Below are 19,540 nucleotides of genomic sequence, written 5' to 3'. Positions count from 1 at the left end.
ATTGACTTTATATTAACACACCAAGATCACCATGACTAAAGTATCTGCCATAGAGTTAGAAGGATTCTCCAACAATATATGTAGATTAGAGCGACTCACTTCGTATGGAGAGACAAAAACTGATTTTGTTACCCTCCTCAAAATAAACCTTGGTTTGTTTTAGGATATCTCCACAAATATTTTGTTTCTAAGTAGTTCGTGAGCTGGACCGTTAAATTCTAAGGCGATCGAGCTATGTCTGTCTGTTGAATACACGATAGGGCTAGAGAGAAGTACCAGGGTGATGAAATGTTCCCCAAATATTCTTTGTTGATAGCAAAGGTTCCGTCCGTCTTTTAAAAACAATTAAACCAGGATTTAGGCCCTATTCTGGTTTCTAGACATTTTGTTGAACTGGTAAAATGTTGTGGATCATATATGAAACACTTTGTTCGGACTTACCACTATACATATGTATTTTGTTCCCGATAACATTTAAATGCATGAATGCAAGGTGAAATTTATCACTGATATTTTCTAGGAATTGAAAATACAAAATTATCCAAATAAATGTTTTTATACAAAATGCACAAATGTCGGTGCCTGTATTATATTGGTGGTAGGTAAATAAGAATCGACACAGCCGAATATAAGACTCTAACTTGTTTCAATCATCCATTAACACAGAATCCCTTTAATATAATTCAGAAAACTTTTTTTATATTCACAAATCGCAGTCCAAATAGATCGCTTCCATATAAGATTTTTCCATAATAATTACTTCAACGATTATAAATTATCCCGGATCTAAGAAATGTTGAAATCGGAAAAATTTCAGCACAACTAAGTTTTAAATCAATAGACCTAAATATTATGGGGATCGGTGAAATATAAGGAAAACTACCTTAGCTCTAAAAAATCTCGTAGATCTAAAATTCGGTTTATATTAACTTGGTAAATAGGCCTCTAATTCCAATATAACGCATATTTTTAAAATCTATTTATCATATAAAATACCTTAAAAATCTATTTAACATGTTTACGACATTTAAGTGGATATCGTATTGAAGTATTTGAAGTATAATTTGGTGAAGGGTATATAAGATTTGGCACAGCCGAATAATAGTAATCTGGATCTTTTATAAAGACATGGCAATAATTTTGTTTACGCCAAAAACAACACTTAGCGATTTTCCTAATTTCCCTGTTCCTCAATATATACTAATGCAGAATGCTTTGTGTTGCAGTATAATTCCACTTGTCATTACGTACTAAATTAAACGCCAAGGGTCGTAAATACTTCTTTTCGCGAGAGATACAAATCTAACTCTGAATTGTGTACATCGATATCCTAATCCTATTTTTCCTTATGGTAAGAATCCACCTTCCAAATAATTTAATAAATAATTAGAAAAATTCCTAATCCTTTGGATTTATTCATTTCTTTCGTTTCATATTGTTTGTTAAATTATTCTGAGTACAAAATCTAAACGATTTTGTTTCGGCTCAGAGAGTTTGAACATCTCTTCCAATTATCCAGCCTTTTCCCCCTTCACCCAGCTTTTCAGCTCAACAAATTTGAATAGTAATCGTGGATCTTTAATAAGGACAATTAAAGGCAATAATAGTTATCATGGATCTTTTATAGAGAAAATTAAAGACAATAACCGTGGATATTTTATATACAATTTGTTTGTGTCCAATTTCATTACAATATTAATTATTATAAGACAACTATGAATGTTCAAGTCCTTTTCTCAGGGGAACCTTGATAAACAGTAATCGGGAGGACATTTGTATGGGTTTTCAACATACAGACAGAGGGAAGGACATAGATAGATAATCTTAGAATCTTGTGAGGGAGGACCCAGGATATATATACTTTTTAGTTCTACGACCAATATTTCGATATGTTACAAACGGAATGACAAAATCAATATTCCCCTCATCTTTTTTGATGCTGGCTATAAAAATCCCATCACTGTTTAACATAACTTTTCTGAAACTTTAAATTTTACGCAGAGCCATAGAGGGCCATCTTACAGATTTGGGTACTATCTATAAACATTTCAAATAATAGATAGTTCAAAGTACAGTTTTGAACCAGTTTATTTATTTATTTGAAATTTACATCTGTCACTGTGCTAATGGTCATACCCAACAACTGCAAGCAAAGGGTTTTTAACACCTTTTTTTTTATTTCTTACTTAAAGATATTTGTTGCTACTTTGCTACCGCGGTACAATCAGACAATCGCATCAAACAATTGAGATGACGGACAAATACTTTGACCGTTTGTTTGCAGTTGCTATTGTTTTTCCATTATTGGGCGGTCAGGTATTTAGTGTCTGCATAAATTCAGTGCAAACAAAAACATGAAAAAAAAAACAAATCAAAACAAAAAATTTATCTGCTCTGCCATAAAATGTGTTGAACTTGAACTAATTTGAAATTGCCGTGTTATTATGAGCCAGCAGCAAGCGGCAAGCAGTTGGTAGCTGTGAGTAGTAGTACGAGTATCTTCAGTATTTAACTATTTGATGAATTCGTCAGTTGTATTCATACGTCTGTTAATTAAAAGTGCGTGTCTTGCAATAAATTTTAAAACTGAGTGCTTTAAACTCCACTTTTTTTTCTTAAATATTACTAACTGTGTTTTGGTTTGTCTGTTTCTATTTTAATAGTGTAGAAAACAAGTGTTTGATGAAAAAAAAAACGACAATTTGTTAATTTATGAAATTTACTTGTAGTATATAATGTAAACATCTCCATTGAGGCGAATTTAATTTCGGGCTCAATTGAACTTTAAATTTTATTATTACTTTTGGGTTTTTCGTTTTTGCTAATATTTAACTTTATTTTTTTTGTTTAAATGATGTGTAAATAATTGCTTAATTTTTTCGGGGTTTCATTAACAAATTTCAAAAATTATTTTTAGTATTAACTACAAGGGTAAAACTTTATGTATAACAGAAATTAAATAGCTTTATGAGAGATTTAGGTTTTGGAGCCTTTTTAATAAATGTTAAGATGTAAAAGTTTTTTCAGAATTTCTCAAGATCAAATCTAAATAATTCAAAAAATGTGTGTATAAGTGCGAGTGAAAACAGTTCTGACAGATCGATCATCAAAATACCTATCATTTGATAATCTGACACATGACACTTTAGGGTCCATTACAAACAAAACAAAAGTTCTTGAACTTCATTCAAGCCTTTCATTTGAATAGAATTCATTGATTGAAAATATTGGTCGTAGAACCAAAAAGTATATATATTAGGCAGGGTCGATTTGTATGGACGATCAAAAAGTAAAAAATCGTATAGCAGAAACGCAATCTACGGAAAATTCTAAGAAAGTTTCCTCAAGAAACTATAGGTCTAAAATCAAATCCTATCTTGCGCATTTCGTTTTTTATCCAATAAAAAAAAACTATTAAAAAAATTGGATAAAAGAAGAAATGCGCAATATATTTAGACCTATGGTTTCTTGGGGAAAATTTCTTAGAATTTTCCGTAGAATGCGTTTCTGCTATACGATTTTTCGTGAAAAAATTCGACCCACCCTAATATATATCCTGGGTTCTTATAAGATTCTAAGAAGATCTATAAAACTTGCTTATGTCCAATTTCTTCCCGATATTATTTATTATAAGACAATTATGAATGTTCAAGTCATTTTCTGAGGATGACATTTGTATGGGGGGAAATCATGGACAGATATTGCCCATTTTAAATACCATTGGTTTGGGTCCTATAATTTTTTCAGCAGACAGACAGAAAACGTTTGAAACGTAATGAAAAAATCAATATACCCCCATCTTTTTTGATGGTTGGTTTAACAAGTAAGGCAGTATAGCCCCACCATGTCGTGTATGAAATCTTATCAAAATATGATCATAATTGCGACCGGTACTTTGTGCACAAGTTTACATAAACAGCCAGGCAGACGGAAAGTGATTCCGAGTCGATCGGTATACTTTGAGGTAGGTGTTAACTAGGCTTCCTACACGGGAAAAATTTCCGGGAATTCCGATATTCATGACCAAATTTGTTGATAAATCAATTATTTTCACAATAGAAAAATTCGGTCATTAAGAATGAATCAAATTTTATGTTTTAAATGGAATTATTAAGATGCCTAACACTACAACTTTTAAGGATATTAATATTTAGAGAAAATAATAACAAATTTATATTTCGAAACAAATTTGGTATGTTTTAAAGATTTAACATAGTCGAAATTCTTAATTTGTATACCCTTCACCTTCGTGAGAAGGGTACCTATTAGGGTATTCATTCGACTAATGATCGTTCGATTAATCGAATAATTTTTTACGAATAATTGTTCGAACAATTTAAAAATGGCGAATAAATGTGCATATATATTTAAAGTTATTAAATTGCTTAAAATTGTTCATAATTTCAAATTTAAATAAGTAATAATGACTCACAAAAATTGTATTGTTTCTGAAATTCGACAAATACCTAAAGACAAATGGACTTTCCATCACTGTAGATGAGTGTTCCGATAGTTCCTTCTATAAATATATAAATATTACTGCAAGAAGTTACAATTCTAAAAACAAATCTTTCAACATTTTTAACTTAGGACTTGAACCAATGAAAATAAAAGGTACGGAATAAAATATTTGTTATTTAGCTGGCGAAATATTAGAAGAATCGCAAATAATAATCAAAATATTAACTTAGATTAAAGTGGAGTTGAATGTGATGGAGAATGCTATTTTGAAACGGTCGCCGAAAGTGATATTGAGGATGACATTTGTAATGATTACATTGAAATAGATTTAATAAATCGAATGATAAACACAAGAAAAGCATGGAGTTCGTCTTATACATGATTTTGAACATCGTTGAAGATCTTTGTCTAACATGGTAATAAACTTTTTGAGTATTTGTAAATGCATCAATCATGCACTGCCTGACTTCAAATTAGACACGTTCTCTGACAATGATATCAAACTTTGGACAGATTCCCTTAATTGTGTAATTCCCCAAGACCACTTTATTAAGCAAAGATTCGGCAACGTCGATAGAGCCTGATGTATAATGGGTTTGCTAGATAATTGTTTTGTAGATTGTTCGGGAGTTAATCTGATCAGAATATTTCTGTTCGAATGTTTTTTAACATTATCAATACTTGAATTGTTAACTTTAACGTTATTTTTTGTTTTTCTTTAACAATAAAAAACCTACATCAAAACTTCATTCTTTACTTTTTTAAAAAAAATTTAAATTATTCGAATAATTCGATTTATTTTAAACGTGTGATCGAATTATTCGAACAAGTTAAAATCTCTTATTGGAATTATTTGTTTTATTCGAACAAGAGAACAATCGAATAATTCGAATACCCTAGTATATATATTCTGGATCCTTATAGATAGCGGAGTCGATTAAGCCATGTCCGTATGTCTGTCTGTCCGTTTGTCTGTCTGTTGAAATCAATTTTCTGAAGACCCCAGATATCTTCGGGATCCAAATCTTCAATAATTCTGTCAGACATGCTTTCGAGAAGTTTGCTATTTAAAATCAGCAAAATCGGTCCACAAATGGCTGAGATATGAGGAAAAAACCAAGACATCCTCGATTTTTGACCTAGTATATCTGGATTACTAAGTCATTAATATAGACAATATGGATATCTTATGATAGACATTTCAAAGACCTTTGCAATGACGTATATAAAACCATAGTAAGTTGGACCTACAATGAGTCAAAATCGGAAAAAATATCTTTTAACCCGATTTTTTTTTCGCTAAATTAAAAAACAGAAATAAAATTTTAAATTTAAAAAAGAATTCGAAGAATGTTTTTTTCCAAAAAATTAAAAAACTGCAAAAAAAATATTGTTTACCTAAAAATATTTAAAATTTTTATTTTGAAGTATAATTTGGTGAAGGGTATATAACATTCGGCACACCCGAATATAGCTCTCTTACTTGTTTTAATTAAATTTTATACCGATTAAAACTACGAGTGTGTATTAAATTAGAAACCCTTAAAAAGGTTGGACCAACTTCTTTTAAAATCCTGGTAAAATTATTAGCGAACAACCTCCCCCCTATGGTGGTGTCGGGCACATTACATTTGAATTGAAGAAAAATTGCAATACATCAATATATTTTTAAAGCTTTTTAGGATTTGAATGATTCAAAAGAAATTAATTCCAAAATGAATGAATTCTCAAAGGAAATAATTCAACACATTTGAAGTATTAAGGAAACAAGCCTATGAATAAATTCGCAATGAATTTTGGAATGGTTAAGAGACGTAATTAAATTTATTTTGAAAATTTAATTAAGAATTAATACTTCCAAAACTCTGTTTACATTGCACGCATGAATTTTAATGTTTGTCCCAGAAACTAGTAATTTTTATTCGCCGGTATTTCTTTCGCTAGAAACAAATTTTCTGTTTTTCTAAAAATAAAGCAGCAGAGGAATATTAGTAAAAGATTTTAATATTAAGATTGAAGAGCTGCGTATTTAAAAATATACTTACATATTAAATAATGTTAACCAAAATGTTTATTTTTCCAGATTCTTAAATTCTTCATTTCTGAACATACTCACAAACACTCAATATGAAGCAAACTGTCGATCAAAATGAAGCTGTCCTATCTGAGGCTCTACTTAAGGTGGCGAAACGTGAATTGCGCGAAGATAAATGTACACGCGAACAAAGTCTGGAGCAATTTCGCAATTGGCTAACGAAAAACGAAGACATACGCAACATGCGAATGGACGATCATTTTCTGTTGCGTTTTTTGAGAGCTAAAAAATTCAGTGTCCCAATGGCTGAGCAGACTTTACTCAAGTACTTGAATGTCAGACGAACATTTCCCGAGTATTGTACACAGCTGGACTTGAATGATGAGAAAATCATTGATGTGCTAAACAGTGGTTATATCTTTGCCACGCCTAAGCGTGATAAGCATGGTCGTCGTGTGGTCATCATTAATGCCAAAGGTTTTAATGCCAAGAAATATACCAGCATGGATCAGGCCAAAGCTCACTTTTTAACCTATGAATATCTAATGGAAGATCCCCAGACCCAGGTTATGGGTTTGACACATGTTGGCGACTTTTCGGGTGTTACCACAGCCCACATTACTAATTGGAATCCCACCGAATTTGCCCGTCTCTTCAAATGGGGCGAACAGTCTTTGCCGCTGAGACACAAGGAAATCCATTTGGTCAATGTACCCTCCACTCTTAAATGGTTGATTGATTTTGTGAAAAATCGTGTCAGCTCCAAAATACGCAATCGTCTTACCGTCTATACCAACGACAAAGATTTAACCAAAGCTGTTGATACCGATTGTCTGCCCTTGGAACTGGGTGGCAAAATGCCTCTCAACGAAATGGTGGAATTATGGAAACAAGAACTGAAAGAAAAACGTGATGTTATTGCGAAATTAGATGAAATTAGCCTGCTAAGTGATCGCGGTATACAACGTAAAAGTTCTTACAATGCCGAGAAGAGCAATGGACAACCTACATTTGTGTCACAAATCGAATCGATACAAGGAAGTTTTCGAAAATTGGAATTCGATTAAAATTATTAATTGAATGAAATCTTATTTTATTATAAACTTTTTTTTAAAGCATACTAAATCAATATTAGTTTTAAGTTATAAAAGGAAATGTATTTCTGATTAGATTAAGAGGAATTTCTATTGAATTGAATACATGATTACATATATTTTCAAAACTATTGTTTTGCACTAAATTAATTTAAGAAATAAAGCATACAAATTAAAATGAAAAGATGTATTTATTTTTGTATATATGTATTAGAGTTCGTTTGTGACCAGGTCACTTCATTTGTTTTTCGGGTATCATTATTTTTCTGAAGGTTTTGCGTAAATAAAAATAATGGCGTCCTTTTTTTTGGAAAATTTTCACTCCTTGTGGTGGTTCAACACACCTAAAGACGCGGATTTTGAGCAAATTTTTCTGTAGAGCAAAAACGGTTGATTATATTGCAAATCTGATTTCACCAGTCGATTATGCATCAAAAATTAATACAATTGATATTTTTTGAATCCTTAAAAGCAGTTCCTAAAACCCACAACAGGGGGCGCAAATCTGAGAAAAAAAATAAAATAAAGAATTTTAGATTTTTTAAACATGCACGATCAAAAGGCATTTTAAGCTTATCAAAACGGTACCAATATTGCCTTTCTATCACAACTCGTTAAAAAGTTATGTTGCTTTAAAAATGTTTTGTTAAAGCAAACTAATAAAAAAATTTCTAAATTTTTTTTACCAGTTATTATTTTCTTGTTAAATAAATAACTTTGAAGCCTCATAACTTTTAAATGGTTAGTGATAGAAAGGAAATATTGGTGACGTTTTGCTAAACTTAAAATGGCTTTTCATCGTGCATGTTTGAAAAAACTAAAATCCATTTTTTTATTTTTTTCTCAGATTTGCGCCCCCTGTTGTGGGTTTTTTTTAACTATTTTTAAGGATTCAAAAAACGTCAATTGTATTAATTTCTGATGTAGAATCGACTGGTGAAATCAGATTTGCCATATATTCAACAGTTTTTGCTCTACAGAAAAATGTGCTCAAAATGCGCGCCTTTAGGTGCGTTGAACTACCACAAGGAGTGAACATTTTCCAAAAAAAATGAAGCCATTATTTTTATTTACGCAAAAACCTTCAGAAAAATGATGATACCCGCAAATCAAATTTTTGAAATTAACTCTAATATGTATATTGAAATAGTTATGGTTGGTTGCCTTGTTAGTCTGAGCTCCTGTAGTGCAGAACAGTCACTAGATGGTGTTGTACCGATTCCAGCTCTTTACCGTCCAACTTCTGGAATAGTTGTTGTCTGGATAACCCATACACTCTGTAATACCACACGTTTTTTTTTTGTGGTACTCTTTTCACTAATATTGATGGCTTAAAAGGTTATGTTCTCTAGATATGCACTATATACTTTTTTTTTCAAAATTCTTTCCATAAAAGTGGTAGAAAGCGTTTTAAAAGTGGTCGAATTTCGGCCACCGGGCTATCCTAGTATACATATATAAATACAAGGCCTGACTCACTCAGTGACTCATCAACGTCCAGCCCATACGGCATATGCTAGAGACTTGAAATTCGGTGCACATGTACTTCTTTCCAAGAACAGAATAAGAATCCCTAAAACGGTAAAAACGACTAAAATCTGTAACCTAATATTGCCGAAATTAAGACAGATGGAATCAAAATTCAAAAAGCAAATGAATGCCGTCAAAAAATAAGCGGACGAGTGTATAATACTTTTTCGATAATTGTATTTTTAAATGATAAAATGGGTAAAAATCTAATTTTGGTACTTTTTACACCCTTCACCTTCGTGAGAAGGGTATATTTAAATTTTTTCATTCCGTTTGTTTTTCATTTCCGACCCTATAAAGTATATATATTCTGGATCCTTATAGAGGAGTCGATTAAGCCATGTCCGTTTGTCTGTCCGTCTGTCTGTTGAAATCAATTTTCTGAAGACCCCAGATATGTTCGGGATCCAAATCATCAATAATTCTGTCAGACATGCTTACGAGAAGTTTCCTATTTAAAATCAGCAAAATAGGTCTACAAATGGCTGAGATATGAGGAAAAAAATTTTAAACTTTTAAATAACAATTCGAAAAAAAAAATTTTACAAAAAATTCAAAAACAACTGAAAAAAAAATAAATTTTGTTTACCTAAAAATATTTAAAATTTGTATTTTGAAGTATAATTTGGTGAAGGGCATATAAGATTCGGCACAGCCGAATATAGCTCTCTTACTTGTTTAATTATAATTTAATTTCTAAAGTATAAAATCGAATGTGTTTTGAAATTCGGACTAATAAGGGAACAAAATTTAACTGATTTTCGATATTTTTCTAAACAAAATTAAAATTTTTATACAAAATCTGTTCTCCTTAAAACTTATGGAATATGAAGTAGGCAATTTAATAAACAAACTTATAAATAGTTTCAATAGTTAGGTATTTTCAAAGGCGGGCAAAAGCTAGTCAATTATATTCGATACCCTATTGCTCCATATCCTTTATCCATATTAACTTCACACGGAGTTATCCAAGCTGGAGCATGGAATAAATACAATTGAAAATACCTTATTATTGGAAGGCCTTATTGATTGACGATAGGTTGTCCACGGGGATATCAAAGTTCGAAGTCTCGATATTTTATTCTCATATTCTTCTCTCGGCTGCATTGATGGCACACATTTTCGATAGAAAAACGATGCAGGTAACAAACAATCTGAGAAAAACCAAAAGGATAAATGCATCAGAGAAAATTGCCAGATATTTGCATATATTTGAACCTATAGACTGATATAGCGTCACTGAGGAGCAGACATAACTTTTATCATTTCGTATAGATATTATGATCATAAGGGTCCTATTAATATTCGGTGTAGGTCTGCTGCCCTTAAATTAGCCTGCCTACTTCGGTAAGATGTTACCGTGACCAATACTGTCATGCCGCGAGATGGATTTAATGTAGATCAAGAGAGCTATGTCTAGAAATTTATCCAGACTGGCACATCGAACCAGAAGTAGCAAGACTCCAAAAATATTCCAAGGTAATTTAAATTAAAGGATTTTATATGATCTGCAAAAAGTATCAATTTCCATTGGTCCATGATATAATACATCAAGGGCTCATTCTATGTTGTTAGATGCTTATTTTATTTAATAAGGAATCTTGGCATGATTCCCACTGAACTTGGAATTTATTCACTACAAAGTTACTCAAAAGTGTAGATATAAATTCTCTTTGGATTGTGCCTCTGATTAAAACTTACTTTTCTATCCATGAGCAAGCTAGAGGCATATTACACATGCAGTTTGTTATTCCTATTACTACCCTAGGTTTCCTCGATATTACCGACAATGATATACTGATTCCACTAAGCTTGTTATTAGTGTTGGGATCTGGACATGGGCATCAAATATTATTTACATAGTTTTTTTTTTTAAAAAAAAAATATGACTATAGACCTCACTATTCCTGTATTTCCATTGTTTCAATAAACATAATTCCTTTGCGATCTTGTAAACCAAAAATACCCACATTTCTTATTAAAATACTCCACACATTTCTTTTCCAAATTTTATTATAATTAATTTTGTTTGTTGCATTAATTGGATAAACTAATATCCCATATTCATAAACAGTTTTTAAATTTATCAAAGGTTTATAAACAAATTTTGTATAGAACCTTTTATAAATTTAAAAGTTTTTTTGAATATGGTGTAATTTCTTTAAGATAAACAATTTTAATAAATACTACTATTGTTTTTTTTATATTTCAAAAAAATATATGTATATAACTTTTGTACTTTTTGTTCTAGAGCATAATTTTATTTTCACTTAAATCTATTAGAATTTAGTAAGGAAACCATTAAATTCGGGCCATCCCTTTATTTCAGTGAAAAGTTGTTCGCCCTCTTTTCGGTCGTGGTCATTACGACGTAGTCCATAAATTTTATATTTTCTATTTACCATGCGACGTTTTGAGGATTCTTGTATCAGGGACTGAACAGTTTGTAATAGGATTTTCGATGGTGAACTATGGTCAAAATTACCTACATAATAAAATCAAATTATTTAATTTAGAATATACGAGTATTTAACAAAAATTATTCCAATTTGCTTACCAATTATTCCAATTACCAGTGATTGTTCTTGTGGTACGCCTTCTATACTACTCTGATATTTCCAGCCTCGTACTTCATATGCCTGACCATCTCCTCCAATTAAAAAGTTATATGGTAGTTCTTCTGGTTGTTTAAAATTCTTATTCTATTTTTAGGTAAATTATAGCATATTAGAATAGATTCATAAATATGAATTTAAAAAAAAAAATCTTACCTGCATTTCTTTTAAGACTTCCAAACACTCGCCAGATGTATCACAGTTTCTGTTTCCAGTTTGCATGAGTATTATGTGATCAACATTGTTGTGTTGAAGATGATTGAATTTTGGTATAGGTTTGTGACTCCAGATATCATGACTAACCAAGTCCAAGGATAATGTTATAGTTGGTAAACGTGCTGCAATAGAACAAATTTTTAGTTAATATTTAAATTCATATTTATGTTTATATTAAATATAAAAACACTTTTATTATCACAAAATTGTTAAATAAAAATAAAATATTTGAATTCCCCGATCATATTTAAAACCAGTTCTTTCTTGGATGTTTCATTATTGACAAATTTATTCGAATTTAAGAAGTGATGAAAATTACATTCATTTTGAACTAAGTACTTCCACATTTTTTAGATAGGAAGTTTTTTAAATACATAGTTAGTAAAACCAAGTAAGAGAGCTGTGCCGAATCTTATATACCCTTCACCAAATTATACTTCAAAATACAAATTTTAAATATTTTTAGATAAAAAAATTTTGTTTTCCTTACTATGGTCTTATATACGTCGTTGCAAAGGTCTTTGAAATATCTATCATTAGTTATCCATATTGTCTGTATTAATGACTTAGTAATCCAGATATAGGTCAAAAATCGAGGTTGTTCCGGATTTTTTCCTCATATATCAGCCATTTGTGGACCGATTTTGCTGATTTTAAATAGGAAACTTCTCGAAGGCATGTCTGACAGAATTATTAAAGATTTGGATCCCGAAGATATCTGGGGTATTCAGAAAATTGATTTCAACAGACAGACAGACGGACATGGCTTAATCGAATCCTCTATCTATAAGAATCCAGAATATATATACTTTATAGGGTCGGAAAATTATATTGTGAAAATTACAAACGGAATGACAAACTTATATATACCCTTCCACAAAGGTGAACGATTTGGAGCAGGATTGAAGCAAAAAAACTATTTTTATAAATATTTACTTAATAAATAAAAACTTCAGAAATTATAAAAATTTCGTGAAACAGTTACTGTAAAACTAATGCAAGACAAGATAATTTAATAGCAAGAGAGTTTTAGAAATTCCCAAAATAACTCACCGGGAGTTATCAATATTCTAAAATTGGAAATTAGTTCTCAAATTGTTAGTCGCAGGGGGTCTTAATTATAAACACATAAGAGAGCTGTGCCGAATCGTATATACCCTTCACCAAATTATACTTCAAAATAAAAATATTTTAAGGTAAACAAAATTTATTTTTTTTCCAAAGTTATTTTTTTAATTTTTTGAAAAAATTTTTTTTTTTAAATTTTTTTATATTTAGCGAAAAAAAACTTTTGGTGTAAAAAAAATTCGGGATAATATTTTTTCCAATTTTGTCCCATTGTAGGTCCAACTTACTATGGTCTTATATACATCGTTGCAAATAGTTTCAATAGTTAGGTATTTTCAAAGGCGGGCAAAAGCTAGTCAATTATATTCGATACCCTATTGCTCCATATCCTTTATCCATATTAACTTCACACGGAGTTATCCAAGCTGGAGCATGGAATAAATACAATTGAAAATACCTTATTATTGGAAGGCCTTATTGATTGACGAAAGGTTGTCCACGGGGATATCAAAGTTCGAAGTCTCGATATTTTATTCTCATATTCTTCTCGCGACTGCATTGATGGCACACATTTTCGATAGAAAAACGATGCAGGTAACAAACAATCTGAGAAAAACCAAAAGGATAAATGCATCAGAGAAAATTGCTAGATATTTGCATATATTTGAACCTATAGACTGATATAGCGTCACTGAGGAGGAGACATGACTTTTATCATTTCGTATAGATATTATGATCATAAGGGTCCTATTAATATTCGGTGTAGGTCTGCTGCCCTTAAATTAGCCTGCCTACTTCGGTAAGATGTAATATAATTTTTTTATATTTAGCGAAAAAAAACTTTTGGTGTAAAAAAAATTCGAGATAATATTTTTTCCAATTTTGTCCCATTGTAGGTCCAACTTACTATGGTCTTATATACGTCGTTGCAAAGGTCTTTGAAATATATATCATTAGATATCCATATTGTCTATATTAATGACTTAGTAATCCAGATATAGGTCAAAAATCGAGGTGGTCCTGGTTTTTTTCTTATATCTCAGCCATTTGTGGACCGATTTTTCTCGATTTAGCAACCGAGCCGGAAGAATTCCGGAGATATTAATGTATGAATCGTGTATGTTAGTTATTTGGAGGCTTCGGAAAGTTGATTTCAACAGACAGACAGACGGACATGTCTTAATCGACTCCGTTATCTATAAGGATCCAGAATATATATACTTTATAGGGTCGGAAAATTATGTATATTGTGGAAATGACAAGGGTATAAAAAAAAGTAGTACTCATATACAATTTGCCAAAGAACATTTAAACTGGTAGAGACAGAAATGGAATACCGTTCTCTTTTCGGATGAATCCAAATATAATTTAAGATGACCGAATGGAAAGAAACTAACCCCAAGTTTGGCGGTAGCAAAATTATAGTGTGGGGCTGTTTTTCATGGTTTGGAAGTTCATTACAATGACCCCAAATACACCTATGTAACCAAGTGGTTACAATCCAATGATGTACTACGTGTTTTCAAGTAACCTGTTCAATCGTACATCTCAATTCCATAGAAAACCAATGGGAAATTCTAGATTACAAAATACGAACCCAAATTTATAACACGAAGGAACCTTTATCAGGTGCGGTTATAAGGGAATGGCAAAATATTTCAAAGTAGACGATTGATTCTTTAATTGGTTCAATGCTTGCTATAACAATACTGAGTCACTAAAACGGTCTGACAATTATAAATTAAACCTAAGATCACCCAAAAACATATATATTACGAGAACATTTATATTCTGATAAACCTTGTTATCTGATCTACAAGTTGTAAACAAATATTTTTTTTAAATTATTATTAAACCATAAATAAATTATGTATCTTAATTTCATAACAAACTGTTTTATTATTATTTTTATTCTCTACAATTTTCTACATTATTTTATTTAAAATCTTTTACGGTTAGTACGTTTCTCACACAACTTACATTCAATTGCAAGTAGATAAATGGCAATGCTAAGAGCTGCTGCTAAGATCAGTGCAAATACCAATACTCTCAATTCAGTGAAATGGCTTTTAAACGATTTTGTACTGTAGGCACTGTAGTCACTGCCATTACTAGGATTGCTGCTGCCAAATGACCAAGATGATACACCATATTTTAAGGTTGGCTTCTCGGTGATGGACGACTCATTGTCACTATTATTATTATTGCTATTGTTGTTATTGTTGTCGTTAGGCCATATTAAATGATCCACCAACAGAGGTGTACTCTCATCGGCTTCGATCGTTATAATTGTATCATCCAATGATCCATAATACTTTCTGCGTTGTTGTATACCTTCAGGAGTTGACAAACGAAAAGATTTAAATAAATTTAATGCAAATACAAATTCAAACAATCTTCCCCCTAAATATTTAATCAAATTGCAATAGATCGCATACGGTTGATAATTATAATTATTGGTTTGAGTTCTTAAATTCCACACAAATATATCAATGCCTTTATTGGCTAATATTAATGGCATTTTACTTTTACTCCGATCTTAATATAGTTTTCTTGTACATAGAGAAATGTTTAAGTGTTGAAAGTTTGAGCAGAATATTGCAAAAGAAAAAATCTGTCATGAAGCTGTCCGATCGTAGACTTTAATTTGTTTTAATTAAAGCAAACATCTTATCTTGTATGGCAGAGAAAATACTTATCTGTTTCTTTTGTTAAATATATGTATATATTAATGAGATAGCGTCGGCAGATATTCGATAAAACACCTATAATATATTGTTAGGTTTGTGACCTAATTTACACAGTTCGTCACTTAAAATGTTTTTGAACATCATTGCAAATTTTAATTTGAAAAAGAAAGACTATATGGAGCACCTGGGGTATAAATCCAAAGAAACCGAAATGGCTATTTGACATGGTGATTAAGCAAATACTTGGATGGCACTTGGTAAATTCAATTATTGCTGGTCTATCGAAAGGATCATGCGAAGTACTCCATCGCGAGATCATGGCCAAACAGTTGTCGACTATTTTGGGATGAATCCGATACAATGGTTGAGGTGAGAATATCCGGATTTATACCGATAGTTAACCTGCAATTAAATCTGTCTCTGGAGTACACACCACTCCAGATTGGTACATGAATGCCGGGTGTTGAGTGGCCGGAAATTCTTATGTACCTGACTATAAAGTAAATATTTATTTTCGAATATCTGTGGTACTATTGTTGTGAACTTCTTCAAACTTTATATAAATCAATTTCATATCACGACATGAAGTTTAACAAAAAATGGTAAGGATCGGAACAGGGGCTGTGTCACCTCCCGTATAAAGTAAACAGTTATTTCAAAATATCATGAGAACTATTATTGCGAGAGTCATCAAATTTTGTCCTAATAGCTCTCTTATCATTTTAAATAGCATGGCTGAAAATGATCGGGATTGGATTAGTGGGCGAGGCACCTCCCATTCAAAGTAAATAGTTTACATATTTCAAATATCTGGGGAACTATAATTGTAATAGCATTTAAACTAACGTATCAATTTCTTATTACTGTATGGAGTTTAGCTGCAAATAGGCAGAATTAGATTAGCGGGTGTGGCACCTCCCATACAAAGTAGATAATCATTGCGAATATCAGAAGAACTATAATAGTACAAGTATTCAAACTTTACATGATTCAATTTCTTATTAGTGCATGAGGTTTAACCATAACTTGGAGGGATCGGAAGAGGGAGTGAGCCACCTATCATATAAACAAAATAGTTCTTTCTAAATATCTTGAGAACTATAATTGCAAGATTATTCAAAGTTTTTCCGAATAGTTCTCTTATCATTTTACATATGTAGATTGGCTGAAAATTGTCCGAATTGGCTTAGAGGGCGTGGAACCTTCCGTAGAAAGTAAATAGTTAATTTCGAATATCTGGGGATCTATAATTGTAATGTATTTTATCAGTGTACGGAATTAAGCTAAAAATTGTCTGGATACATACATACATAGTCACATTTGAATATCTGGATAATTAAAATTGTGAGGTTCTTCAAATTTCGTTTAAAATTTGGGCGGGTTATTGTTAGTATACATGGAACCTCACATGCAAAATAAATAAATATTATATTCTTATATTTCTACGATGTTTGGCTGAAATTGAGCGGGATCGACATAGTGGGAATGACCCCTCCCATTTAAAGAAAATTGTTATAATATTCATTATCAAATATTATGAGAACTACTATAGACAGAGTTTCGTACTTCGTTTTAATTGCTATGTTTTAAAGTGAGTTGGATTGAAATAGGATGACTAACGAGTTCCACATTCGGTTAATAGTTATTAATGGATATATAGAGATCTTTAATAGTGTGATTCTAAATATTTTGCATGTATTATTTTGTTGCAATAGTACTTTTTAACAAGTAAGAGAGATATATTCGACTGTACCGAATCTTATATACCCTTCACCAATTTATACTTCAAAATACAAATTTTAAATATTTTTAGGTAAATAAAATTTATTTTTTTTTATTTTCGGAAAAAAAAAATTTCGTATGTTACTTTGAAATTTTTTTTTTTAATTTTTTAAATTTTAAAATTGTTTTTTCAAAATTTTAAATTTTAATTTGTTCTTTAAATTTTTTTTAGTGAAAAAAAATTAGGGTTAAAAAATATTTTTGACCCATTGTAGGTCCTACTTACTATGGTCTTATATACGTCGTTGCAAAGGTCTTTGAAATATCTATCATTAGATATCCATATTGTCTATATTAATGACTTAGTAATCCAGGTATAGGTCAAAAATCGAGGTTGTCCTGGTTTTTTCCTCATATCTCAGCCATTTGTGGACCGATTTTGCTGATTTTAAATAGGAAACTTCTCGAAAGCATGTCTGACAGAATTATTGAAGATTTGGATCCCGAAGATATCTGGGGTCTTCAGAAAATTTATTTCAATTCGATTCCGCTATCAATAAGCATCCAGAATTTCAATAGGGTCGGAAAATTATATTGTTGAAATTACAAACAGAATGAGAAACTTATATATACTTCTCACGAAGGTGAAGGGTATAAAAATATGTGGTATCAGATAATACAAAGTAAATAATTATTTTCGAATATTTAAAGAACTGTTATATCAAGAGTCTTACAACTTTTTATAAATTACTTTCCTGTCAGTGTAAGTAGTTTGACTAAAAATAGGTTTGATCGAAACTTGCCCACTGTAAAAACTTTCGAAATTCTTAAGAAAAGTATCAAGATTTTTTAAAAACGTAGGATATTTGTTACTCTTTCAATGGCAAAAGCATGGTAAATATACATACAAATAAAAACTAACAAAAAATTCCGGTATTAATTATATTCATTTATCTTTATATATATAATTCTTCTGTACGTGTGTTAGTAACTGAACTCCTCCTTAACGGTTGGGCCAATTTCAATGAAATTTGTTGTGTGTGTTTGAGTGGGTCCCTGAATGGTTTAGATTCACAATTGACCTATATAGGCACAATGGGCATGGCACCTCCCATACAAAGTAAAAATTTATTATTGCATATCTGGAGTACTATTATAGCGGGAGTTTTCAAACTTTGTGTGAGCTATGGCAGAACAACGTTTGCCGGGACACCTAGTTTCTTATAAAATCTTTTCACATTTTTGTATTTTACTACGATAGGGGCTAAGTTAGCCTAGTATATTTTATTATAACTTCGCTATCGAACAAAAAATCTATACGAATAATCGTACGATCATGAATGCTGTAATGGATTGGATATATTAGGAGTACATATTCTATTAATGATTTAGTTGATGTTCGAACATCATATAAAAATAATAAATTTTAAAAAGGGATCAAAGATGAGATTCTTTATTTGAACAACATACATGAAAAGTAAACATATTACTGGTTTTGGACCGAAGTGAACAGACAGGTTCACACACATTTTCCTAGATTTGTACTCACAGTGTGCGATCAAATATTTTTAATCGGCATGTATTCATTAATAACAATCAGAGCAATGAAAAGCTTCTGTGATAAGTATATTTTGCGTTAATCAAACCATGACTTTAATGGATTGCGCCATACGATCTACTTTCAGACAAGAGAGTAAATAATATATTAACAATAATTGCTTACTCCTTGGTACATCTTCTGTTCTAAATACGTAAGTATTTCGCTTAATATAAAATAAATCGCTTGCAGTTTATGACTTACCTTTCATTATGGATAATAACAATATATTTTCTTTTAATATACTACTATATATATTTGAAAATACACTTTAAATATGCACATTTATTTCACTAATAACACTTGTTCCTTGAACTTGGTTGATCATAGAATATTTCGTTTTTTAGGCAGGAGGAGTAATTTTGTTTTTAATTTAGAAGCAAATCATTCAATTTGGTGCTACCAACACGCAAGTTGCGGTTTAGTTTTGAACACCAGCCAAAATTTATCATATTTTTTAAAGAAATTAATTCAAAATCTATTTAGGAAATTCAAATGCTCGATTTGAATTT

The 19,540-nt window shown here is 31.0% G+C and overlaps 2 protein-coding genes across 2 annotated transcripts; one reads left to right on the top strand and one right to left on the bottom strand.

Moving 5' to 3' along the window:
• The first annotated feature begins 6,550 nt into the window (after window positions 1–6,550).
• Cralbp (Cellular retinaldehyde binding protein) lies at window positions 6,551–7,774 on the top strand. The gene has a single exon (XM_065504054.1). The coding sequence runs from the start codon at window positions 6,589–6,591 to the stop codon at window positions 7,561–7,563; it is 975 nt and encodes a 324-aa protein (XP_065360126.1). The 5' UTR covers window positions 6,551–6,588; the 3' UTR covers window positions 7,564–7,774.
• Window positions 7,775–11,115: 3,341 nt separating this feature from the next.
• Window positions 11,116–19,296, bottom strand: LOC135954882 (peptidoglycan-recognition protein 3). Its single transcript, XM_065505125.1, has 5 exons — window positions 19,233–19,296; window positions 15,000–15,353; window positions 11,892–12,073; window positions 11,678–11,822; window positions 11,116–11,605 (listed from the first exon to the last, which is right to left on the bottom strand). The coding sequence occupies exons 1-5, from the start codon at window positions 19,237–19,239 to the stop codon at window positions 11,400–11,402; spliced, it is 894 nt and encodes a 297-aa protein (XP_065361197.1). The 5' UTR covers window positions 19,240–19,296; the 3' UTR covers window positions 11,116–11,399.
• Window positions 19,297–19,540: the final 244 nt, after the last annotated feature.

This window comes from Calliphora vicina, chromosome 3 (genome assembly GCF_958450345.1).
Source record: "Calliphora vicina chromosome 3, idCalVici1.1, whole genome shotgun sequence".
Lineage (NCBI taxonomy): Eukaryota > Metazoa > Arthropoda > Insecta > Diptera > Calliphoridae > Calliphora > Calliphora vicina.
Note: the sequence above shows the minus strand (reverse complement) of the source record. Positions and strands in the feature narration are given on the sequence as shown.